Below are 27239 nucleotides of genomic sequence, written 5' to 3' on the forward strand. Positions count from 1 at the left end.
CTTAAATATTGTGAATAATAAGCAAGCACATGATCCTCGCCCACCTCTTGGTATTTTCTTTGACTGGATGCGGAAGGACAGAACAGGACAGATATCATGTGTGTAGAAAAGAGGCCCGGGTGGCAAGCCAAACACTAAGTGTGACCCGGGGTAACGGCGACCTGTCAGCTCGCCTGTGCCGACTCACAGCCAAGCCGAGTGGGTCACGACGACAGATCGCCTCGGTTTGACCGCAATGTCGTCCGGCTCAGTGTGAGAAAAAAAAACACCGAAATGTTAGGGTTGTCTCAAACGCGCACATCAAATGTGCTCCTACGTGAGAAGTTTAATCGGCAAAATGAGCAGAGGGGAGGGTTTTGATGGAGTCGAATAAAAAACATGGGCCGACTGAGCCAGAACGTGGGAAAAGGAGACGAGGCGGGATAGGAGAGCTTGCGGTTTGTGTGAAAAAATGACAAGCTTACAACAAATCAGTTTTGAAATTCCCATATTTGATGTTACATTGGACACTACCTTTAAAATCAATGCTCTTATTAGCTAAATTCCTCTTTGATGGTTCATGCTAATGATTTTACAAACTGATATGGATTTCCCATCTGCTGTATTTTTTGTATTGCTAATCTTACTGAGGTTGTGGGTGTTTTGAAGCCTATCCCAGATTACTTTAGGCGAACCTTGAACTGGTCCTCAGACAATCATCGAACATACAGTGGGACAAATAAGTATTTAGTCAACCACCAATTGTGCAAGTTCTCCTATTTGAAAAAATTAGAGAGGCATGTAATCATCAACATGGGTAAATCTCAACCGTGAGGGACGGAATGTGGGGAAGAAAAAAAAACAGAAAATCGCACTGTTTGATTTTTAAAAAATGTATTTCCAAATTAGAGTGGAAAATAAGTATTTGGTCACCTACAAACAAGCAAGATTTCTGGCTGTCAAATTCAATTCAATTCAATTCAATTTTATTTGTATAGCCCTCAATCACAACAGAAGTCTCAAAGGGCTTTACAGAGGCAATATGATGCACAATTAGAAATGAAGCAACAAAGATGAATAGATACAGTTCAAGTCCTGGGTATCCCCTCAAAGAGGTCTAACTTCTTCTAACGAGGCTCCACCCATTACCTGTATTAATGGCACCTGTTTTAACTCATTATCGGTATAAAAGACACCTGTCCACAATCTCAGTCAGTCACACTCCAAAGTCCACTATGGCCAAGACCAAAGAGCTGTCGAAGGACACCAGAGACAAAATTGTAGACCTGCACCAGGCTGGGAAGACTGAATCTGCAATAGGTAAAACGCTTGGTGTAAAGAAATGAACAGTGGGAGCAATTATTAGAAAATGCAAGACATACAAGACCACTGATAATCTCCCTCGATCTGGGGCTCCATGCAAGATCTCACCCCGTGGCGTCAAAATGATAACAAGAACGGTGAGCAAAAATCCCACAACCACACGGGGGGACATAGTGAATGATCTACAGAGAGCTGGGACCACAGTAACAAAGGCTACTATCAGTAACACAATGGACTCAAATCCTGCACTGCCAGACGTGTCCCCCTGCTGAAACCAGTACACGTCCAAGCCCGTCTGCGGTTTGCTAGAGAGCATTTGGATGATCCAGAAGAGGACTGGGAGAATGTGTTATGTCAGATGAAACCAAAATAGAACTTTTTGGTAGAAACACAGATTCTCGTGTTTGGAGGAGAAAAAATACTGAAATGCATCCGAAGAACACCATACCCACTGTGAAGCATGGGGGTGGAAACATCATGCTTTGGGGATGTTTTTCTACAAAGGGACCAGGACGACTTATCTGTGTAAAGGAAAGAATGAATGGGGCCATGTATCGAGAGATTTTGAGTGAAAAGCTCCTTCCATCAGCAAGGGCATTGAAGATAGGACATGGCTGGGTCTTTCAGCATGACAATGATCCCAAACACACAGCCAGGGCAACAAAGGAGTGGCTTCGTAAGAAGCATTTCAAGGTTCTGGAGTGGCCTAGCCAGTCTCTAGATCTCAACCCCATAGAAAATCTGTGGAGGGATTTGAAAGTCCGTGTTGCCCAACGACAGCCCCAAAACATCACTGCTCTAGAGGAGATCTGCTTGGAGGAATGGGCCAAAATACCAGCAATAGTGTGTGAAAGCTTGTGAAGAGTTACAGGAATCATTTGGCCTCCGTTAATTGCCAACAAAGAGTACATAACAAAGTATTGAGATGAACTTTTGGTATTGACCAAATACTTATTTTCCACCATGATTTGCAAATAAATTCTTTAATAATCAAACAATGTGATTTTCTGTTGTTGTTGTTTTTTTTTTTCCACATCCTGTCTCTCATGGTTGAGGTTTACCCATGTTGACAATTACAGGCCCCTCAAATATTTTCAAGTGGGATAACTTGCACAATTAGTGGTTTACTAAATACTTATTTGCCCCACTGTATTACTAAATGTTAAATAAGGGATTTTATGAATTATTTAGGGCTGTCAAATGATTAAAATTTTTAATCGAGTTAATTACAGCTTAATATTTAATTAATTGTAAATAATTCAATTCAAACCATCTATAAAATATGCCATATTTTTCTGTAAATTATTGTTGGAATGGAAAGATAAGACAAGACGGATATATACATTCAACATACGGTACATAAGTACTTTATTTGTTTATTATAACAATAAATCAACAAGATGGCATTAACATTATTAACATTCTCTTAAAGCGATCCATGGATATAAAGACTTTTAGTTCTTAAAAGATAAATGTTAGTACAAGTTATAGAAATTTTATATTAAAACCCCCTCTTAATGTTTTCGTTTTATTAAAATTTGTAAAAATCAAAAAATAAACTAGTACCTCACCATTGTTGATGTCAATAATTACACCATGCTCACTCATGGTAGTAACCCAGAAAATCAGTTGGACTCAAGCGCCAGCAGAGGAAGCCAAACACCAAAAACCAAGTAACAAGCGAACATTACACTGTACTGTCATTTTAGTCTGTTTGAGCGGGCCATGTGCGTTAATTGCATTAAATATTTTAACGTGATTAATTTTAAAAATCAATTACCACCCGTTAACGCGATAATTTTGACAGCCCTAGAATTATTGTAATGTTATTTAACATTAGTTATTGTCTAAAAATGCAATAACTAATGCATTAAATCGTGTTCATGAAATATTATTAAATGTTAGATAAGGGATTAAATGAATTATTGTTCAATTCGCTGCTCAGCCTTCGCCGCGTACAGACGCACTCTGAAGCACTCTCTTATCTTAACCGATAAGCGCTAAGGGCCAGCAAGCTCGACTCCCAGTATGGCTTCAAAGAATTTGAAACCTGGAGACTTGGATGAAATAAAATCCTCCATACAGAAGTTGGAGGTCTCCTTGACTGGCTTGATTCAAAACCAGAATCAAGAAATCATCAGAGAGCTCCATTTAATTCGCGCTGAAAACGGGAAACTCAAGCAGGCGGTTGAGGAGAGAGATGTTCGCATCAAGAAGCTAGAAATTTTGGCTGACGATCTCGACCAGTGCCGACGCGCAAATGAGCTCATCATTTCTGGATTACAACTGACGCCTGGCCCAGGGGACACAGTGGCGCAACTGGCAATTGCTAAGCTGAAAGAGTATGGAATAAACATGGAACCGCTGGACATCCGTCGCTGCCTTCTGCTCCCATCTGGGGGGAGAGGACCGGCGACGGTGCTCATGAAGCTGGTAGACCACAAGACCAAGACTGCCCTGCTTAACCAGCGCCGCCACCTGAAAGGGTCGAAGATTTTTTTGAATAACAACTTAACTCGCCGAAATGCCGAAATTGCAAGAAAAGCACGTCAACTCAAGAGAGCTGGGAAAATAGCCAACACCTGGGTCTCGGATTGCAGGATCCTTGTCAAGATGCAGGATTGAGTCGCTACTCACACCAGCTGTGATAACATGTCACACACATAGCCACGACAAAATGTTCCACAGCAAACAGATGCAAAAATGTCAGGGACATGACAAAGTCAATAACCTTGTACGCCCTAAAATTAATCGAGCTGCTTGAATGGACGCTTAGTCACTAAACCCAGATTGTTGACTGTGTTATTCTACAGTTTTGATGTATGTCCCATGCCTGAATGTGCGTCTTTAGTTGTATGGGGGACGGGAAACTGATAAGCATATGCTTCATCTCGTCCGCCTTTGTCGTCTTCTTCGGTTTCTTCGGGCAAATCATATCATATTTTGTAATTGTCAATGCTTGTCAGTGATACCGATGATGATGACAATAAAATTCCATAAAATAAAAAAAAAATTGTCATGTTAATTAAACATGAGTTATTGTCTAAAAATACATTAACTAATGTAAATTAAGGGATCCTTATTACCTGGGTCTTTCCGAAGGAAAGAACAAGGTAATGCTGTTCTGCAACTTTATTGTACTTATTACCTGGGTCTTTCCCAAAGGGAAAGCCAAACTTCCCCAATTCCATTGACGCTTATGAAGGGTGCCGCCATTGACGGCCATGTATGTCCAAATTTCCCATTCATTTCTAATGGCATTTTATCATGTTTTTTCATTCTATGGATGCCAATGTACTTGGATTCCATTGACGCCTATGTAAGTTGATACCATTGACGTCCATGGATGTCCTAATTTTTTCCCATTTATTTTCAATGGGAATTTTTTTTCTTCCCCAAAATAACAGAAAATCACCAGATATCAATAGGACGTGTACCCCAAATGTCCCCGATTGCATTGACGCCAATTCTCCCAATCATTTCTAATGGCGTTTACTTTGTTTTATGCCATTGACTGGAACTATTGTCCATTCTATTGATAGACCTGAGTGGGGCTAAGATATGTATCTCCACAGAGGAAAGACCCAGGTGTAATTTCTCCCGAAATTGCAGTTTCTAGTTGTAAAGTGTTACCCTGGCATTCGTCTCGTTATGTTCTAGTCTCCCAAGCAGAGGTTGCGCTATACTTTTTCGTTGTCCGTCATTTTGACTGACAGGGTCATAAAAATCCGGTCATAATCTATTTTTACCCGTCACTTAAATTTTTAAAATGATAATAGTGACATTGTGGTGACCCTTCGTTTGGTATAATTCACCTTCCGTACTTTTGTGTCCATTTGGCCGAGCGCGTTAGCGGCTACGACACAGTAACGTGACAGAGACACTTAAGAGCCGCGCGCGTTCCGGTGTTCTGACAAATTTTGCAACCCATCAAAAAATGCTACCTTGCAGTTTTGCGCATGCGCGTAACGTTGAAAATGGCCGCGAATGCAGCGATTCCAAAGTAAACATTACAAACTTTCTTTAAAGAAAGGAATATTTACTTAAGTTTGATCATGTAAAGACATGTACAAAAGTTCTCAGACACATCCTACCATGTTAGCTGCACCCCGCGCTCTCATTGTTAACGACTTTGCCGTGTCGTAAAGTATTATTTTACGCCATTTTCGTGTTGCACATGTATGTTATGATGTATCTGGTTTAGTTAGGACCTCTGGATAACATTGAGAGTCCAACTGAATTTAAAAGAGAGCTTTTTCGGCGCCACAAAAGCTTTGGGAGCAAAATTTTATAAGGGAGCAAATTTTGACAGAACACCGGCTTGAATAGAGAGTTCACAGAGAGCAGCAGAGCTACAGCGGCTGGACACAGCAATTCGAGCTAACAAGACTCTTAACATTGCATACCGCTTCAACATAATAGTATTTAGTTTTCATTCATCTTAAATTAATATTCTGTCCGAACAAGCTTAACAGAGAATCCACACCGTGCCATCACACATCAAGCAGATGAATATGTAACTTTTTTCTCCGCAGTGACAAAAACAGCTGACTGTGGCCCCAGTAGCTAGGCTACGTATGGAACAATGAAATTAACAGTTCACCTGCAGTGGCCTGAACGGAGTCTTACACCTTCCTCCTGGTGCGCATGGACTTCAATTGCGTGCCCGCTTGTGCAGTCCCTGTTTTTTCACCTCTTTTATCAACACCATCGTCGTTTTGGGGCTTTTTGAAGAAACTTTGGACACCCAGTTGCCTTGACATTTTTCAGAGTAAGGCCAACGACATCATGCATCAAGAGAGACAATAGCTAATTAATATGCTCACTCACCACCCTGTGGTCTGGTGTGTGAATTGCAACCTGTCAAAATGACAGGTGAACTTCAGTTTTTTCCGTCACCGTTTTAAAAAAATCGGTCAATGACGGAAAATATTCGGTTAACGCGACCCCTGCTCCCAAGCCATGTTTTTAGCTCCTCATCATCACGAAATACTTTCGTTATCACCATTGTTGACAAGAACAACACTGATAGCCATGGCTGCCCCGAAATGTAAATGCCTTCCATTCCTCTCGCAACCTTGATCGGTCACCCAGGTCCCGAGCAGACACGCTGCACTTTTGGGAAAGTCTCACCCTCTAGCTTTCCAGCCGAATGAGGAGATTTAAGCGGGTCAGGAAAGGGGAGCGTTGGATAGAAATCTAATTAGGTGATTGTGCTTAAGGGAGTTAAGCGAGCTGCTCGATAAACTCCCACGCAACCCGCTTGCACTCGCTTCCTCTTCCTTATTTATTTAAATGTATAGGGGCGAAAAAGACTAACAGCACATGTCAATTGATCAACAACAAACTGTAATGTCACTGAGAAATTCATGCATAAGCTCATTTATTGGCCACCTCGCTCAGAACGACGGCGGTTTCCCTCGCAGCGAGTTCGACTTCAAGCGCAGACGGACTCTTAAGAAAAGCGCCCCTGCTGAGGACTCCGACGCCCGACGCAGATCAAGGCTCACTTCATACATTTCTTCAAAGATATTACAACATTCAGCTCTCGGTTGGAGACAAAACTCCTGTTTATGACACGCATCCCCCTCTCTCCTAGTTTTTGACTTCAAAATTGAATGAACCTGAATAAAGCTTCAGAGAATGATGCGAAGATGAGATCAAGTCTGTTTTGGCAGAGACTTTTTCGCTTGTACGGATCACAGAGGAGTGTCTGAGTTTGTTGTTTATGTGCGGGAGATCACACGCAAAATATTGGCTCGCATCGAGGGACTCGCACGTTTATTAAAGGAACGTGTTTTTGTTTCGTAAACGTCGTCATATCAGAAGGGTCGTTGGCTGAGCGGTGGTTCGTGAAGCTGCTGGCGTGCGATCGATTGCCATTAAATCATCAATCAGGCCTGTGGTTAAATGCCAATCAGTCCAGCCTACTGGGAAAACACGCAGCTTTTTAAAGCATCAGACGGTGCATTTGGGTGAGATTCGGTGTAGGAATCAACCAACTTGGCAGCCTTCAGTAGGAAAGCAAACATTTTTAAGAACCAGAAGTAGATGACGTTGATGGCTTAATATGAAATGCAGCTTGGGATATCGAAACAAAGGTCACCCTCAGTTTGTGTGAATTCTAACAGGATGTGGGGGAAAAAGCTAATGAACATTGCAAGGAATGTGTTAGTGATCCTCTAACTTAAATACATGTAGGCTCTAATAAACCACAATTGTTCTCTTGTACTAAAACATGTTGTTAGAAACACGTAAAATGTTAAATCAATGGCAATATTTTATAATATTTAGTACATATTTGACCGTTAGTTGGCACCATGGTTTGCGGGCTCGCAGTGATGACGTCATTGGTATTTTTCGTGTTCAACAATTGCTTACTGCTGCCTAAACTCGCGAACTAAAATGCCATGATGTGCTTCTTTTGGATGCAATTTCCAGTCAAATGGAAACAAGGAGAGTGAAGTGAGTGGTCAAGGTGGAATTATTATTTTTAGTGAATAAATGTGTATATGTGGAAGCTTCTCACCCTTTTTGGTCCCTGTATGCACGTATCCTACCCACCACGCGTTACAACTAGCGCCCGAACATTTTTCCTGGATCCTCAGTCAAGTAAGGGATCCGTCTATTTTCTGGATCCGACGGTCCCACCGGTTTATTAAAACGAAAACATTAAGAGGGGTTTTAATATTCTGATTCTGATTCTGATTTATGTTGCATTAATTATAGAATGGTGACGGCCAACACATTGAGGGTGTAGAGCAAATGCATGTTATTTTCTTACTTTTACGTATCGATAATATGTACCGTGTGTGCCTGTTTTGTGAAGAATGCTGATGAGATATGAAATAACCAGTAGCCAATTGAGTAAGCTACCCTTTTTGGTTTATATATTTGGAAATCTGACACTAAAGGAGTCAGTGCCTCACCAACCATGAACCTCACCGCACGTCACTGCTAAGGGGCACAACAGTTGTATAAAGTTGGGTTGTTCCGATCATGTTTTTTTGCTCCCGATCCGATCCCGATCATTTGAGTATCTGCCGATCCCAATATTTCCCGATCCAATTGCTTTTTTTTTGCTCCCAATTCAATTCCAATCATTCCCGATCATTTTTCCCGATCATATACATTTTAGCAATGCATTAAGAAAAAAATGAATAAAACTCGGACGAATTATGACAATAAATCCTCAAGATGGCATTTACATTATTAACATTCTTTCTGTGAGAGGGATCCACGGATAGAAAGACTTGTAATTCTTAAAGGATAAATGTGACTTGTATATTGTGACTAAATATTCCCATCTAGTGTATTTGTTGAGCTTTCAGCAAATGATACTGCAGCCATTTAACTTCTGCCCAAATGCATGATGGGAAGTGCAACCATGACTGTGCGTAGGGGCACCAATTGATATATCTTCTCTGCGTTGGGAAAGACCATAGGGTGTTAAGACAATGATCAACTACTACCTTCCTTCCCCATATTGTATAAGGCTTTAGTCACATAAAAAATGGCTCCAAAGGCTGTCAAAAATCTCTCTACTCATTATACGCTGCCTTTTAGCGCTATCCATAGGTAAAATGGCATCTTTATAGATTGAACGGGACATTGCGTGAGTGGGTCATGCAGCGCATGCGTTAATTATTTAATGTGATTATTTAAAAAAAATTAATTACCGCCGTTAACGCAATAAATTTGAGGGCCCTACTTTAAGCCAAAACTACTCTGGATGAGTGTAAGACATTTTGTCTGTAACGTTAAATACAATTAGAAAACGATTTAAAGAAAAAATATATATATTAAAAAAAGGCATGTCTGATATTTTTTTGCCAATTCCGATACTTTGAAAATGACGTGATCGGACCCGATCGATCGGGACATCTTTAATATAAAGTTTTGCCGAAAACATACGATTTGGCCAAAATTTGCCAAAAACATACCCATTCATTTCGAATGGATAAAAGTTCCCATTCATTTCCAATGGCCCTATTCATTATTCATTTCCATGGCACAAAAAAAACACCTCAAATCAAGAGGAAGTGACCCCAAAAATGCCCCCATAGTAACAGAAGTGACCCGATATGAACGGGAAGCGACCCCTAAATGCTCCAAAATCAACAAGAAGTGATAAAGAAATGCCTCAAAATCATCAGGAAGTGACCCAATATACCTACCAAGACAGCAAAGCCATTGCAATTTTTCCAGAAATGGCATTTTCTAGTTTTACAGATAATGTTCAGTGTTGTACAACAAAACAGGAAGGGGGCAGCTGTTCAAGCATTTCACAAATTGGTGATCAGTACACCCCAAATATACAGTACGTAAAATAATAAATACTTCTCTAGCCAAGGCAATTGTTACTTTCTGGAGGTAGAGCAATTTCACAGTCTTGACTGTGATGCCTGCCTGCAGAACATTGGATGTCATCTGCAGAGAAGTAGGATAAATTGTCAGCGAGCCTCTCCGGGGGATGTTTTGTTGTCCATTCAGCTCACCGCCGATTGCGCCTCACCTCATTGTATCCACGCAGAGTCCCTCAAATTGGATCACAGTTGAGTTTTATCTCTGATTATGGATCACTCTACCCAGACAAGATTGGCCGACGACACCCCGACCCCGAGTTTTGTACCTATTTCTTTTCCCCCGTTCCTTTGATATTCCATTTGAATTTGCCTTCTGCTGAAGCATATACGGCAACCTGAATGAAGATTTCTGCTGATTCATGTTCTGGGAAGCCATTTTAGACAGGGTTCACGAGGGTCCTTGAAATCCTTGAAAATGCTTGAACATCTTAGGTACACAATATTTCTCAGCACCCTATCTAAAAATATAAAGAAGGAAAATAAATTTGGTTCATCACAGCTACACGCTTGTTCTTTAGTTCCCTTTCCCTTGAATCCCTCGCATCACATCGAGTACATTGCACTTGAGTCCGTGTGTGAGTAGTTTAGAGTTAAATCAAGCGAACAGTATACTAATAAGTTGTATTATGAAGCATACATGTGGATTTTCTGTGATGTTCTGCAATACAGTGGGGAGAACAAGTATTTGATACACTGCCGATTTGGCTGGTTTTCCAACTTGCAAAGCATGTAGAGGTCTGTAATTTGTTTCATAAGTTCTCTTCAACTGTGAGGGACAGAATCTAAAACAAAAAAAACAGAAAATCACGTTGTATGATTTTTAAATAATAAATTTGCATTTAATTGCATGAAATAAGTATTTGATACATCACAAAAATCTAACTTAATATTTGGTACAGAAACCTTTGTTTGCTATTAGAGATACCAAATGTTTCCTGTAGTCCTTGACAAGATTTGCACACACTGCAGCAGGGATTTTGGCCCACTCCTCCATGCAGATCTTCTCCAGAGCCTTCAGGTTTCGGGGCTGCTGCCGGGTAACACGGACTTTCAGCTCCCTCCATAGATTTTCTATCGCGTTCAGATCTGGTGACTGGTTAGGCCACTCCAGGACCTTAAGATGCTTCTTACGGAGCCACTCTTTAGTTGCCTTGGCTGTGTGCTTTGAGTCGTTGTCATGCTGGAAGACCCAGCCACGACCCATCTTCAGGGCTCTCACTGAAGGAAGGAGGTTGTCAGCCAAGATCTGGCGATACATAGCCCCGTCCATCCTCCCCTCAATACGGTGCAGTCGTCCTGTACCCTTGGCAGAGAAGCAGCCCCAAAAAATGATGTTTCCTCCTCCATGTTTCACGGTTGGGATGGTGTTCTTGAGGTTGTACTCATCCTTCTTTTTCCTCCAAACACGACGAGCCGAGTTTAGACCAAAAAGTTCAATTTTGGTCTCATCCGACCACATGACCTTCTCCCATTGCTCCTCTGGATCATCCAGATGGTCAGTGGCAAACTTCAGACGTGTCTGGACATGCACTGGCTTCAGCAGCGGGACCTTTCGTGAGCTGTAGGATTTTAATCCATGACGGCGTAATGTGTTTCCGATGGGTTTTTTCGAGACTGTGGTTCCAGTTCTCTTCAGGTCATTGACCAGGTCCTGCCGTGTAGTTCTGGGCTGATCCCTCACCTTCCTCACGATCAATGATGCCCCACGAGGTGAGATCTTGCGTGGAGCCCCAGAACAAGGCAGATTGACCGTCAACTTGAACTTCTTCCATTTTCTAATAATCGCTCCAACAGTTGTTACCTTCTCACCAAGCTGCTTTCTTATTTTCCTGTAGCCCATCCCAGCCTTGTGCAGGTCTATTATTTTATCCCTGATGTCTATCACAGCTCTTTGGTCTTGGCCATTGTGGAGAGGTTGGAGTTGTTTGAACATGTGAACAGGTGTCTTGTATACAGGTAATAAGTTCAAACAGGTGCAGTTACTTCTGGTAATGAGTGGAGAACAGGAGGGGTTCTTAAAAAAGGACTAAGAGCCACAATATTTACTAGTTGGTAATGTATCAAATACTTATTTCATGCAGTTAAATACAAATTTATTGTTTAAAAATTATACAATGTTATTTTCTGGATTTTTGTATTAGATTCCGTACTTCACAGTTGAAGAGAACTTATGATACAAATTACAGACCTCTACATGGCTTGCAAGTGGGAAAACCAGCAAAATCGGCAGTGTATCAAATACTTGTTCTCCCCACTGTAGTTAAGTTAAAACAAAACATTTATTCTAAGTCATTCATTATGGTATAGGCTTTGAGAATATTTTTAATAAAAATATATTTAGATTTTAAAAGATGTCCTTCAGTACATTTCTTATAGATGATATCAGTCTATTCATTATTGCTCTATGGTTATTATTGCTTATGGTCGCTGTATGTTTACCTAAATATATTTTCATCTTAAATTAATGCAGAAAATGCACAAATTAGTGTGTAAAGATTCACCAGAATGCAGGAAATTACGTAGTTGATACTCTAAATGTGTGTGTATGTGTCCCGGCACTGGTGGTGGGGCCCAAATTGATATCGTTTCATGGGGCACAAAATCCCTGGCAGCGCCCCTGGCCATCGGAAACGCACCCTCCAAGGGGGGTTTCCGAATTGGCACCTTTTCTAACTAAATTTCTCGGGTGATAGAATATTTTATTATTATTATTATTTATGCCTCATCACTAAAAACAAAAAGCATTGGGGTGACTTTTAAAAGGTACTTGAAAAATTGGTCTTGAAAGTCTTTAAAAAGAGTTTTAATTTGGCCTGAAAAAGGTGTACGCACCCTGAATTGGTCCTCCATTTATAAGACTGATTTCTAAGAAATACCTTTCTGACTTCAAAACGCCTGGACTTGTGCGGTCTTTGTTTACTCTGTGGATTCCGATTACAGTAACCTTTCTCACATCCCATTTTTTATCTTGTACTTGTCCTCTCCTCAGATAATTCACACCATCAGTGTGGTGGACAAAGACGAGCCACAGACAGGACATCACTTCTACTTCACACTGGCGCCGGAAGCCTCTGGCAATCAACATTTTGCCCTGTGGGATGTGAAAGGTGAGAAAGCCAAAGTTACTTATTGAGGAGAATGGAGGAGAAGAAAAGCAGTTACACATCCGTAGATTTCATTGTTGTCATTGGTGTAATGCAGTGCTTCTCAATTATTTTATGTTACGCCCCGCCCAAGGAAGATGTAAATGTTTCGCGCCCCCCAAACTCTCTGCCGCCACTGTAAATAGTATCATTTGTCTATAAAATTACAATTATAAGTACGCCTCAGCCTAACATTGTGTCCTTTATTCTATTAAAGTAAAAAAAGTAACAGATCAACTTATAATAAAGTTTAACTTTATTAACATTGTTTTGTTTGTAACAGAAGACTTAACGCGCAAAAATTTGCCTGAATTTAAAAGAAAGTCTTATCCAAACTGTAAAAATACACTCAAGGTACATTTTTGGCCATTTGATACTGAAAAATAAAATGTAATAAAATCAGTAAATAAAAACAAATTCATTTTGATTTGAAACATTAACTCATGAGGACAATATGCCAAAAAATTTGGCCGAAAAAACAAAACTGAATAGAAGGAAAAAAAAGTGTCTTTGGACAGAAGGACAGTTTTTATTTTCGCCGCTCACAATATCACCTCCCTTGCAATGGTGTGGGGTTATTTTGCACTGCGCATGCTAACAGTGCTCACTGGTTTACTGATATAACACTGACAAAGCGGGACGATTGTTGGCAATACTCGGCACGTTTTCGATGAAAAATATTCAAGCGGCTTATCAATGAGATTGGGGTCTAACGTCTTTAAGTGGCGTCTTATTTGATTTGGCTTCCGCCTGTCCGCTATAATCATTTTTAGACACAGTGAACAGTGGTCTTTCGTCATCTCCCACTGTATTAAAAGTCAAAGCCAAAAGGCGAACGGCCTGAAAAAAGCGCATTCTTGGCGGCCGAGGGAGAACCGTAGGTGACGGCGGTCGTCGTGACGATCCCAAGCCGAAAATGGCACTTCTCGGGCGGACACGTGAGAACCGGAGAAGACAGTGGGTCGCTGCGTGAGTCCGGTGTTGTGCCGAAAAATGGCTTACGAAAACAGTGCACAGCTCTTCATATCTATTTTCTGGATGGGTGGGTGGATGGATGGATGGAAACAGTGGTATGAAAAAGTATCTGAACCATTTGGAATTTTTCACATTTCTGCATAAGATCACCATTAAATGTGATCTGACCTTTGTCAAACTCACACAGATGAAAATAGTGTCTGCTTTAACTAAAATCACCCAAATATACATAGCTTTTCATATTTTAATGAGGATAGCATGCAAACAATGACAGAAGGGGAAAAAATAAGTAATTGAACCCTCTGCCTCAGGAGACTTAGAGAAATTGAAACCAATTTGTACCAAACATTTTAAGTCAGGTGTGTGCCCAATCACTGATGATTGGTTTAAAGCTGCCCTGCCCACTATAAAACATGCACCTGGTAAGAATTGTCTTGATGAGAAGTATTGTCTGATGTGCATCGTGACTCAGTCAAAAGAGCTCTCTGAAGACCTGCGATCAAGGATTGTTGATTTGTATAAAGCTGGGAAAGGATACAATGCCATCTCTAAAAGTCTGGATGTTCATCAATTGACAGAGAAGTTGTCTACAAATGGAGAGAGTGGAGAGGGATGGAGAGTTTGGCACTGTTGCTTCTCTCATAAGGAGTGGCCATCCACCAAAGATGACGGCAAGAGTTCAGCGCAGAATACTCCGAGAGGTAAAAAAGAACCCTAGAGTGTCTGCTAAAGACTTACAGAAATCACTGGCACGGTCCAATATCTCTTTTCACTCATCAACTATATGTAAAACTATGGCTGAGGATGGTGTTCATGGGAGGACTCCACGGAGGAAGCTACTGCTATCTAAAAAAACATTGTTGCTCGTTCAATGTTCGCAGAAAGGTACCTGGACACTCCACAGAAGTTTTGGCAAAATATTTTGTAGACTATTGAAACAAAGTTGAATTGTTTGGGAGTAAAACACAACATCACGTGTGGAGGAAAAATGGAACAGCTCACCAACATCAACACCTCATCCCCACTGTGAAGCATGGAGGGGAGAGCATCATGATTTGGGGCTGTTTTGCTGCTTCAGGGCCTGGACAACTTGCAATCATTAATGGTAGAATGAATTCAAAAGTTTATCAGGATGTTTTGCTGGAAAACCTGAGGCCGTCTGTCGGACAGTTGTAGCTAAAAAGAGGATGGATGCTGCAACAAGACAATGATCCAAAACACATACTTAAATCAACTTCAGAATGGTTTCAGAAGAACAAAATACACATTCTGGAGTGGCCAAGTCAAAGTCCAGACTTGAAACCCATTGAGATGCTGTGGCATGACTTAAAGGACAGTGATTCATGTCAGACATCCCAGGAATCTGACTAAACTAAAGCAGTTTTGTAGAGAAGAATTAGTCCTGATCGATGTGCCAGACTTATCTGCAGCTACAGGAAGCGTCTGGTTCAGTGGTGTTACCAGGCTGCCAAGTTTAGGTGGGCATTAGTCTTACCTGGGGGGGGCAAAAAAAATAAAAAGCTACAATGCTCAAGTAGGTTGAAATCCAGCGTAGGGCTATTCCACCTAAAGACATGTTTTGTTTTCTTCTTGAGATAAGAAGAGATGTTGTTGTGATTTGGTCCAAACAAATAAAAGTTGATTTAATTTTATCTGACTTAGAACACATCCATAATTGAACAGTATGGAAATGCAGGTGACAATGTTTTTTTAGGTAACCTATTGTGGTTCCTCGGTTTTATGATTATTATTAAAGTTATTCTTTGTTCCGCAGCCCCTTTGAGCTCAATTTGACCCCCTTAGTATGCTTCAAAATGCACCAAAATCTGCAGGCAGATCAAAACAGGTGTAATCTTTGATACCGTGTAAAGACAAATTCCAAATACACTATATAGCGCCTCCTAGCAGTCATTCTTTGTCCCGCCGACGCTTTGAGCCCTACTTTGACCCCCCTCAGAATGCTTCAAAACTCACCAAACTCAACAGCCAGATGAACACTGGTAAAAAAAAAAAAAATCGAAATATGCGTAAATGTGCGTAGCGCCCCCTAGGAACAAAACCAACATTTCATTACATTTTTTTTGGGTTGTTTTTAAGGTGAAAGAGGAGGGAACAACGCAAAGGTTAACACTTAGAACACATCAGTACTATATGAATGGGATACCATATGTGGTGCCCAGACTGCCGTTAGTACTACATCCAGTTTTCTTTGAGTGGGCAGAGTGTGTCTGTGGGTGCCCCCCACGGTAGCACCCCTTGACTGGTTGAAGTTATTGCTGCCAAAGGGAGGGCCACAAAATATTAAATGTGATGGTTCACTTACTTACAGTGCCTTGCAAAAGTATTCGGCCCCCTTGAACCTTGCAACCTTTCGCCACATTTCAGGCTTCAAACATAAAGATATGAAATTTAATTTTTTTGTCAAGAATCAACAACAAGTGGGACACAATCGTGAAGTGGAACAACATTTATTGGATAATTTAAACTTTTTTTAACAAATAAAAAACTGAAAAGTGGGGCGTGCAATATTATTCGGCCCCTTTACTTTCGGTGCAGCAAACTCACTCCAGAAGTTCAGTGAGGATCTCTGAATGATCCAATGTTGTCCTAAATGACCGATGATGATAAATAGAATCCACCTGTGTGTAATCAAGTCTCCGTATAAATGCACCTGCTCTGTGATAGTCTCAGGGTTCTGTTTAAAGGGCAGAGAGCATTATGAAAACCAAGGAACACACCAGGCAGCTCCGAGATACAGTGGTACCTCTACATACGATCACTTCGACACACGATCTTTTCGACATCCGACGTAAAATTTGAGCCGCCATTTGTTTCTACATCCGACGAGTTGCTCGAAATACGACTACATGACAGCACTGCAAACGAACGCACGGTGGATTTTCTTGTGTGAGAAATCAACACAGTTTTCAAAAAAAGTTGATACAGTTGGAGAAACAAGGAAAAAAGTGATGCTTACCTTTGAAATGAAGATGCAAGTTATAGAAAAATATGAGCTTGGGGTGCGTGTCCCTGAACTGGCTCAACAATACAGCTCCGTGGTCCTCTTCCGACCACCGTTCGCCACTATTTATAAGTTAAGGTGAAAATTATCATTGTGGTAACATTGCCAAGGAAATCGCCAGCTTCGTCACGTTTTTATCATTTATTTAAGAACTTATCCAACACAAAACGCCCATTGTCTTAAGCAGTTGACTGCTCTCAAGAAAACGAAAGTATTATCTCTACCGCACCGACCTATCTCACTTCGCGGTGCGTTCAGGGACAGTAAAAAGCCTGAACTGGCTCAACAATACAGCTCCGTGGTCCTCTTCCGACCACCGTTCGCCACTATTTATAAGTTAAGGTGAAAATTATCATTGTGGTAACATTGCCAAGGAAATCGCCAGCTTCGTCACGTTTTTATCATTAATTTAAGAACTTATCCAACACAAAACGCCCATTGTCTTAAGCAGTTGACTGCTCTCAAGAAAACGAAAGTATTATCTCTACCGCACCGACCTATCTCACTTCGCGGTGCGTTCAGGGACAGTAAAAAGTGTCCGCCATATTAGAATCCGATTCGTTACATTATTTACAGGAATAATTATTAATTATTCTTCTTATTATTATATTATTCTGAATTATTTATTTATAACTTATTTGTTTTTCTATGTTTAATTGCCATTTGTAACAGTGCCAGCAGTATTTATTAAGAATTTAGTATATGTTTTTAGGCTTTGGAACGAATTAATGGAATTATAATGTATTCCTATGGGAAAATCCTGCTCGACATACGACCATTTCGACTTACAAACAAGGTCCTGGAACGAATTAAATTCGTATGTAGAGGTACCACTGTACTGTTGTGGAGAAGTTTAAAGCCGGATTTGGATACAAAAAGATTTCCCAAGCTTTAAACATCTCAAGGAGCACTGTGCAAGCCATCATATTGAAATGGAAGGAGCATCAGACCACTGCAAATCTACCAAGACCCGGTCATCCTTCCAAACTTTCTTCTCAAACAAGGAGAAAACTGATCAGAGATGCAGCCAAGAGGCCCATGATCACTCTGGATGAACTGCAGAGATCTACAGCTGAGGTGGGAGAGTCTGTCCATAGGACAACAATCAGTCGTACACTGCACAAATCTGGCCTTTGTGGAAGAGTGGCAAGAAGAAAGCCATTTCTCAAAGATATCCATAAAAAGTCTCGTTTAAAGTTTGCCACAAGCCACCTGGGAGACACACCAAACATGTGGAAGAAGGTGCTCTGGTCAGATGAAACCAAAATTGAACTTTTTGGCCACAATGCAAAACGATATGTTTGGCGTAAAAGCAACACAGCTCATCACCCTGAACACACCATCCCCACTGTCAAACGTGGTGGCAGCATCATGGTTTGGGCCAGCTTTTCTTCAGCAGGGACAGGGAAGATGGTTAAAATTGACGGGAAGATGGATGCAGCCAAATACAGGAACATTCTGGAAGAAAACCTGTTGGTATCTGCACAAGACCTGAGATTGGGATGGAGATTTATCTTCCAACAGGACAATGATCCAAAACAAAGCCAAATCTACAACGGTATGGTTCAAAAATAAACGTATCCAGGTGTTAGAATGGCCAAGTCAAAGTCCAGACCTGAATCCAATCGAGAATCTGTGGAAAGAGCTGAAGACTGCTGTTCACAAACACTCTCCATCCAACCTCACTGAGCTCGAGCTGAAGAATGGGCAAGAATGTCAGTCTCTCGATGTGCAAAACTGATAGAAACATACCCCAAGCGACTTGCAGCTGTAATTGGATTAAAAGGTGGCGCTACAAAGTATTAACGCAAGGGGACCGAATAATATTGCACGCCCCACGTTTCAGTTTTTTATTTGTTAAAAAAGTTTAAATCATCCAATAAATTTTGTTCCACTTCACGATTGTGTCCCACTTGTTGATTCTTGACAAAAAATTTAAATTTTATATCTTTATGTTTGAAGCCTGAAATGTGGCGAAAGGTTGCAAGGTTCAAGGGGGCCGAATACTTTTGCAAGGCACTGTATTTTCACCCCCTTCTGTCATTGTTTGCATACCATCCTCATTAAAATATGAAAACCTATAAATGTTTGGGTGGGATTACTTAAAGCAGACACTGTTTTTTTCATCTGTGTGATTTTGACAAAGATCAGATCACATTTAATAGTGATTTTATGCAGAAATGTGAGAAATTCCAAAAGGTTCAGATACTTTTACATACCACTGTAGTATATCGATAACATTTTAGGTAGGGCTGTCAAACGATTAAAATTTTTAATCGAGTTAATCACAGTTTAAAAATTAATTCATCGTAATTAATCGCAATTCAAACCATCTATAAAATATGCCATATTTTTCTGTAAATTATTGTTAGAATGGAAAGATAAGACACAAGACGGATATATACATTCAACATACTGTACATAAGTACTGTATTTGTTCACTATAACAATCAATCAACAAGATGGCATTAACATTATTCACATTCTGGTAAAGTGATCCATGGATAGAAAGACTTGCAGTTCTTAAAAGATAAATGTTAGTACAAGTTATAGAAATTTTATATTAAAACCCCTCTCAATGTTTTCATCTTCATAAAATTTGTGAAATGTTCTAACAAAAAATAAACTAGTAGCTCGCCATTGTTGATGTCAATAATTACACAAAACACAAAAAAACCCCACAAGAAACAAATGGACATGACACTGCTGTCATTTTAATCTGTTTGAGCGGGGCATGTGCGTTAAATGCGTCAAATATTTTAACGTGATTAATTTAAAAAATGAACGCCCGTTAACGCGATAATTTTGACAGCCCTAATTTTAGGGTACAAACTATCGCGATGTATCACCATTTTGTTCCTGTATATTGTCACACCCCTCTTAAGAAATCACTTTTCCATAATATGCCACCTTCAAATTTGTTGTGCAACTAATCATAATGATGCAGTCCCCAACTTCTTGCGTGTAAAAGTACGCCAAGCAAAACCCAAATGACAGCAACTATTCCCCAACCAACTGTGATTGGCACCTCGAGTAAATAAACACCCCGAGCTTAATATCCCTTGACTGACTTTTCGCCAACTTCAGACGCTGGTTATCGCGTCCTTTCGCCTGTTTCCGTTAAAAAAACACGCGGGCGGAGCCTCGATTAGAAGCGCGGACTTAAGCCAACGTGACACGCGGGTAAATCAAGATTGATGTGACACCGTGGAAATGTCACGGGAGCAGCCTGAGCTTTGGGGAAATGTCAGCGCGCCGGCTGAGGTAGCGAGCCGGGCCCGCCGCGGCCTGATGCTAAACCTGCACGCACGCTCAAATGGACAAGAAGACTCATCCCTCAAGCTTCCTCTAGCTGCGTATATGAACAGCCGCGTGCATACGTGCTATACGTCCTATACGCTTGCACGCGTAATATGCTAGCAAGCGTAATTTCATACATGCACACACCAATCAGCTCGTCTCTGTGGTTGTGTGACACAGTGTGCATTTGAATGATTAAGTGTACGTAAAGGTCACATACAGCGCCAACCCGACATACATGTTTGTTTACGTTTTACGTAGATGGCGGGCCACGGTAGGTAATCAAAAACATCCTCGCTACCCCAACACAGGTTTTATAATCCTCCCACCCGTTCTCGTTATTGGCCTCTGCCGCGTCTCCTCTGGTGGACACATTTGTCAACCTGTCACTTTCAATCTGTCGTCTTTTCCGCACACACCACCGTGCTGATAAACACTTTTAATGTTGTCAGGAAAAGCGAACATCAGCGCGACACACTGCGTTTTCTCACACGCCGCTCAAGGCAATGAATGTTGTCTGAAAGTTTGTTGAAGCACTTTGCTTGATTCGATTAAATCATTTTTAATGGTGTTAGTTTAAATCAGGGTAATTGTTTAGGCCCGGGCATGTTTTTCCTGTTCTGGCACAATTTTTATCTTACTACTATTCGCTCTTGACATATTTGAAAAAGGCTAAGTTTGCGCTAACTCCTTTTGCCACTAATCAAAGCGACTGCTTTCATTCCCTTTAACTCAGGGGTTGGGAACTTGGGAACCTATGTTTGACGAGCCATACAGTGGGGCAAATAAGTATTTAGTCAACCACCAATTGTGCACGTTCGCCTACTTGAAAAGATTAGAGAGGCCTGTAATTGTCAACATGGGCAAACCTCAACCATGAGAGACAGAATGTGAAAAAAAAAAAAACAACAGAAAATCACATTGTTTGATTTTTAAAGAATTTATTTCCAAATTAGAGTGGAAAATAAGTATTTGGTCATCTACAAACAAGCAAGATTCCTAACTTCTTCTAACGAGGTCTAACGAGGCTCCACTCGTTACCTGTATTAATGGTATCTGTTTTAACTCATTATCGGTATAAAAGACACCTGAGACAAAATTGTAGACCTGCTCCAGGCTGGGAAGAATGAATCTGCAATAGGTAAAACGCTTGGTGTAAAGAAATCAACTTTGAAAGCAATTATTAGAAAATGGAAGACATACAAGACCACTGATAATCTCCCTCGATCTGGGGCTCCATGCAAGATCTCACCCCGTGGCGTCAAAATGATAACAAGAACGGTGAGCAAAAATCCCAGAAGCACACGGGGGGACCTAGTGAATGACCTACAGAGAGCTGGGACCAGAGTAACAAAGGCTACTATCAGTAACACAATTCGCCGCCAGGGACTCAAATCCTGCACTGCCAGACGTGTCCCCTGCTGAAGAAAGTACACGTCCAGGCCCGTCTGCGGTTCGCTGGAGAACATTTGGATGATCCAGAAGAGGACTGGGAGAATGTGTTATGGTCAGATGAAGCCAAAATAGAACTTTTTGGTAGAAACACAGGTTCTCGTGTTTGGAGGAGAAAGAATACTGAATTGAATCCGAAGAACACCATACCCACTGTGAAGCATGGGGGTGGAAACATCCTGCTTTGGGACTGTTTTTCTGCAAAGGGACCAGGACGACTGATCTGTGTAAAGGAAAGAATGAATGGGGCCATTCATCGAGAGATTTTGAGTGAAAATCTCCTTCCATCAGCAAGGGCATTGAAGATGAGACGTGACTGGGCCTTTCAGCATGACAATGATCCCAAACACACAGCCAGGGCAACAAAGGAATGGCTTCGTAAGAAGCATTTTAAGGTCCCGGAGTGGCCTCGCCAGTCTCCAGAGCTCAACCCCATAGAAAATCTGTGGAGGGAGTTGAAAGTCCGTGTTGCCCAACGACAGCCTTAAAACATCACTGCTCTAGAGGAGCTCTCCATGGAGGAATGGGCCAAAATACCAGCAACATGAACTTTTGGTATTGACCAAATACTTATTTTCCACCATGATTTGCAAATAAATTCTTTAAAAATAAAACAATGTGATTTTCTGTTTTTTTTTTTTTTTTTTCCACATTCTGTCTCTCATGGTTGAGGTTTACCCATGTTGACAATTACAGGCCTCTCTAATATTTTCAATTGGGAGAACTTGCACAATCAGTGGTTGACTAAATACTTATTTGCCCCACTGTAGCTAGCCATTGGACTAGTAACTGAAGAAATAATTAGCACAGAACATGAATTTTAATTGTTATTTACATCTGTAGTGCTGCAATACATGCTAGGAGGCGTGTTGGATGGCAACAATGTTGACAGCAGGTGGCAGCAGAGGTTGAATATCTCCCCCAAGGGAGCAGTGATGGCCAAGAAGCAATGAAGCCTTGCAGCCAATTGGTCCAAAGCTTCATAGTGGTTCATTTGGTCTTAGACAGTCTTATGATGCCACTGTCAAATAAAGTTTTACAGGTTAATATCTTTTGGTGCAAATATTCTACATTACAGTAAGGACAGTGTGGCTTATCTATGGAAAAAAATGCCATTTTCCTGTCAAATTTGGCGGGTGGCGCCTTATACGCCGAAAATGACGATACTCAAGTAAATGTAACGCATTACTACCCACCACTGTGATTACTCAAAATGTTTTTATCTATAAAATTCAATGCATTGCAACACTCGCACCGTTTCCTTAAAGTATTGCAGAAACGACATTCACCCGAAAATTAATTGGACCTCTTGCGCCGTCAATGGCACCTGATGAGTTCAATGAGCTGGTTGAGTGGAGGGCAAAAGCTAACGTGCAAGAGTCAAAAGGACAAGTTGAGGGGCGTCACATTGGCATGCACAAGCGCTAAAAGAGAGATCGTCTTCCCGGCGCTCTGGAGGAGAACCAGAGCGACGTGGTTAATGCCCATGTACGTTCTGGAAGATGGATTGCTTGATATATCCTATGCAAGTATGCCCACCAAGCTGCTCCAACTCTATTTGTCAAAGCCTCTACCGGAACATTCACCCATCCATCTATGTCTGCCAGCTGGGCTTCATACACAAAGCGGTGATGTTTAATTTTTGTTCATTTACTCCCCTGCGTTCTTTTTTGTTTAAACGCGGAAATATATGATAAGCGTTGGCAAACTTGAAATGCGTCTCTTAAAAGACACGAGCTTTAACTACAGATAGTAAATCGCATCTCTCTCGTTGCCAAGGCAACACTTGCCCACCTACTTCAGTGATATTGGCAGAACAGCAACTTTTGATACAAGCCTCTTTTCATGCAAAGTCTGAGCTTGAATAGCACAGAATGCCATTTTTGCAAAGCAGCAGTTGAATGATGTTACCTTGACAACTTGGTTTATATACTAGTACAGGCAGGGGTGAAAGTGGCTAGAATTTCTTGCTGGACCCCCCCCCCCCCCACCCCCACCGGGGTTAAACCTCATAAAACCACCGAAATGCTAAAACTGCTTTTGGCACAGTTATAAATATAACACACAATAAAACACAACTGTTTTCACAGTCGTTTGCACGTTCCCCTCACAGTTCTGAGATCAACAACTGTTGAATCCCGGCTCCAACCTTCCAGTGTGGAGTTTGCATGTTCTCACCATGCCTGCGTTGGTTTTCTCCTGGTGTGCGTGAAAGCAGGGCTAAGCTAAACAGGAAACAGGGCAAGCTGGAAATAGCTAAATCAAACTGAAAACATTACGAATGGATACGTTCGGGTCGGGCCAGGGTTCTCGCTAACTTTTTAAAAATAAATATACAAGTGGTACCTCTACATACGAAGTTAATCCGTTCCAGGACCTTGTTTGTAAGTCGAAATGGTCGTATGTCGAGCAGGATTTTCCCATAGGAATACATTATAATTCCATTAATTCGTTCCACAGCCCAAAAACCTTAACTAAATCCTTAAAAAATACTGCTGGTACTATTACAAATGGCAATTACACATAGCAAAACAAATAAAATATAAATCAAAATCGGAATAATAATAATAATAATAATTCCTGTATTAATGTAACGAATCGGGTTCTAATGTGGCGGACGTTTTTTGCTGACCCTGAACGCACCGCGGAGCTGACGTGCCAGAGACAGCCCGGTGAGCTTGAGTTTCACTTTCACTTTGAATGCTTTCTTGAGAACACCGTCAATTGCGGCAGACAGAAGGTGTTTTCGTTTTGAATAAGTTGTGAAATAAATGATAAAAACGTGGCGAAGTTGGCGATTTCTCTGGAGACGTTACCACAATAAGAATTGTCAGCTTAACTTATAAAGACTGGCGAACTATGGTCGGAGGAGGACCGTGGAGATGTATTGTTGAGCCATTTCACGGATGCCCACCCGACGCTCATATTTTTCTGTCATTTGCATCTTCGTTTAGAAGGTAAGCGTCAACTTTTTCCTTGTTTCACCACCTGTACCAACCTTTTCTGAAACCAGTGTTGATTTGTCACACAAGAAAATCCGCCGTGCATTCGTCTGCGGTGCTGCCATTGTCGTCGTATTTCGAACATGTCGTCGGATGTAGAAACAAATGGCGAGTCAAATTTTACGTCGGATGTCGAAAAGTTCGTGTGTCGAAGCGATCGTATGTAGAGGTACCACTGTATATTTATATATGTATACTAAAACGATGTATGAATGTTAACTAAGGAATACTTGTTATCAAATAAATAATTTGGAAAAAAGAGAAGGCGCTGTATGGTCATTGCAATATTAATATTCACTTCTGCAAGACGGCAAAACCGCATCTTTTTTTTTATTTAACCAACTTTTCCAGCATTATTTCGTTGTGTAAATGCATTTATAATTATCATAAATATATGTTAACTATTTCAACATTAAGAAAAGTTGCGTTTTTTCTCTGCCAACTGAGAATTCGTTACAAAAGACAGGCTTTTATGCACAGGCATTGTCTCCAAATGTGATCACACAAAATGCAACCAGTCTGTTTTTCCAAGCAGCAAACAGTGCTTTGTCCAGGTCTGACTGGCGCATCCCTTCCCTGTCCTCCTCCTCCTGAGTCCTCACAAATAATACAGAGAATTTTGAGGTTTTTATCGGGCTCGGGCCTACAAATAAAATATAACATTTGGGTTTTTTTCCGAGCTCAGGCCTACAAATAAAGCATAACATTTTTGGGGTTTTTTCGGGCTCGGGCCTGCAAGTCAGGTTAATTGAATGGGCTTGGGCTAGGTCGGGCTATAATACCCGCGGACCCGGGTCGGGTCGGGCTGGATTTTTCAGGCCCGATTTTACCTCTTGATGACCTGAAATTGGTTGCAGTTACACGTCGGGAAGGCTCCCTCCACAACAAAACACGACACGGTTTGACCAACATTTTGACAACCAATGCTGACCAAAAATGACGTAATGTCCAGGTTATAAAATTGCGCCAGCAACCCTCCACGCACAGAGTGCGCCAGTAGGCAACACGGGACAAGTCCGTGAAAGCGTCCAACCTGCTTCATTCTGGAGACATCTTTTCATGCGTGAAAGCAATGACGAGAGTAAATCCCGCGTCACTTTATACGGGAATTTCCCTGGATATATGTGTGAAAAGGGCTACAGGCAACGCAACTTGTCAGATAGAGACATTGGGAAGAACTACGTCGAATAAATGAATAATAAAAATTAGTGAAAACGGATGACACTAAACAAGCTCTTTACTAGGCTTGTTGTTAACACTTGTGGATGTAAATCTGACATTAGTAGATTGTTCTTATTGGTGATGCGTGTGTGGCAGCATGGCAGTTTTTTAATTTTTTTTTTTTAATGTGTTTTGACAGTTGCCGTCATATTGAGTACAGGGGTGCTCAAGTCCAGTCCTCGAGAGCCCCTATCCAGCTTGTTTTCCATTTCTCCCTCGTCCAACACACCTGACTCAAATAATCTAATTATTTGAGTCAAGCTCAATGATGTACACAATAATCTGATTATTTGAGTCAGGTGTGTTGGAGGAGGGAGAAATGGAAAACAAGTTGGATAGGGGCTCTCGAGGACCGGACTTGGGCACCCCTGTACTAGTACATACTGTACATATGGCAGAAAACACAGACATGACTAAAAAAGCAGTTTCTGCTCTTGCACTCCTCTTTAACAAAAACTGCTGTATTTTAGTCCAAAACAGCTGTTGTGTTTGATAGAACAATATGTCTATATGCTGCCATAGCAGATTCATGGCGCATTAAGCCCCTGAACTATTTTTAATTTGTCCGTTTTACCCTGAAAACCCCCGTTTACAGACGTCGCGCAACTGCTTTTGTTTCAACCCAGCCATAAATCGAAGGTAATTAATTATATTTATTATTCAAAACGTCTGTCATTGTTAGCTTAGAATCATTAATTGATGTCTAATATTTTGTTTTTTAAAAAAAAAAACGACTTTAAAAAAAGTATTCACTCGCATCTTTGAAACTTTTATACAAACTACGTCACAATGAAAAAAATGGTGTCTGTAAAAAAGTCACGGATATCTACCTCATAACTATCGATTAATTGTATTTTTTTTTTTTTTTTTTTGTTACTGTCGCATTTTCTCCAATATGTTAGATGATAAATAATCGATCCAAACAAAGAAAAAAAAAAAAAAAAAAAAAGTTTAAAAGGGTTTATATATGAAAAAGAAAATTTCGACCACTCCTTGATGTCTGCGATTTCTGCATCCTGACCATTGTTATATTACCATGTTTCACCCATAAAATCCCCAGAGAATACAGCTGTGGCCATTCACAGCTGTGTCTTGACACTCAGTGATACATGCTACATAGTTTTTGGATCGAAATGACGAAAGTACGCGATAATATCTCGTTAAAGTCATGCCGTCTTTAATTCTGCTCTCGTGTGCGCTCAACTCAAGATAGGGTTTTGCTGTTTGAATTTTTTTTTTTTTTTTCTATAAATGTCCTCCTGTTCAAAATGTTTCTTCCCCTAGAAAATTGAGATTTTAAGTAGGGTTGTTCCGATCATGTTTTTTTGCTCCCGATCCGATCCCGATCGTTTTAGTTTGAGTATCTGCCGATCCCGATATTTCCCGATCCGATTGCTTTTTTTGTGTGCTCCCGATTCAATTCCAATCATTGCCGATAATTTTTCCCGATCATATG

General features: G+C 40.9%; 1 protein-coding gene across 1 annotated transcript in view; it reads left to right on the plus strand.

The window, feature by feature from the left end:
- Window positions 1-27239, plus strand: part of LOC130921708 (cadherin-22-like) — a 514730-nt gene that overhangs the window by 448474 nt on the left and 39017 nt on the right. Inside the window, exon 12 of the mRNA XM_057845921.1 lies at window positions 12658-12775. Coding sequence (XP_057701904.1) covers window positions 12658-12775 — 118 coding nt within the window. The remainder of the gene's footprint in view (window positions 1-12657; window positions 12776-27239) is intronic.

This window comes from Corythoichthys intestinalis, chromosome 9, assembly GCF_030265065.1.
Source record: "Corythoichthys intestinalis isolate RoL2023-P3 chromosome 9, ASM3026506v1, whole genome shotgun sequence".
NCBI lineage: Eukaryota > Metazoa > Chordata > Actinopteri > Syngnathiformes > Syngnathidae > Corythoichthys > Corythoichthys intestinalis.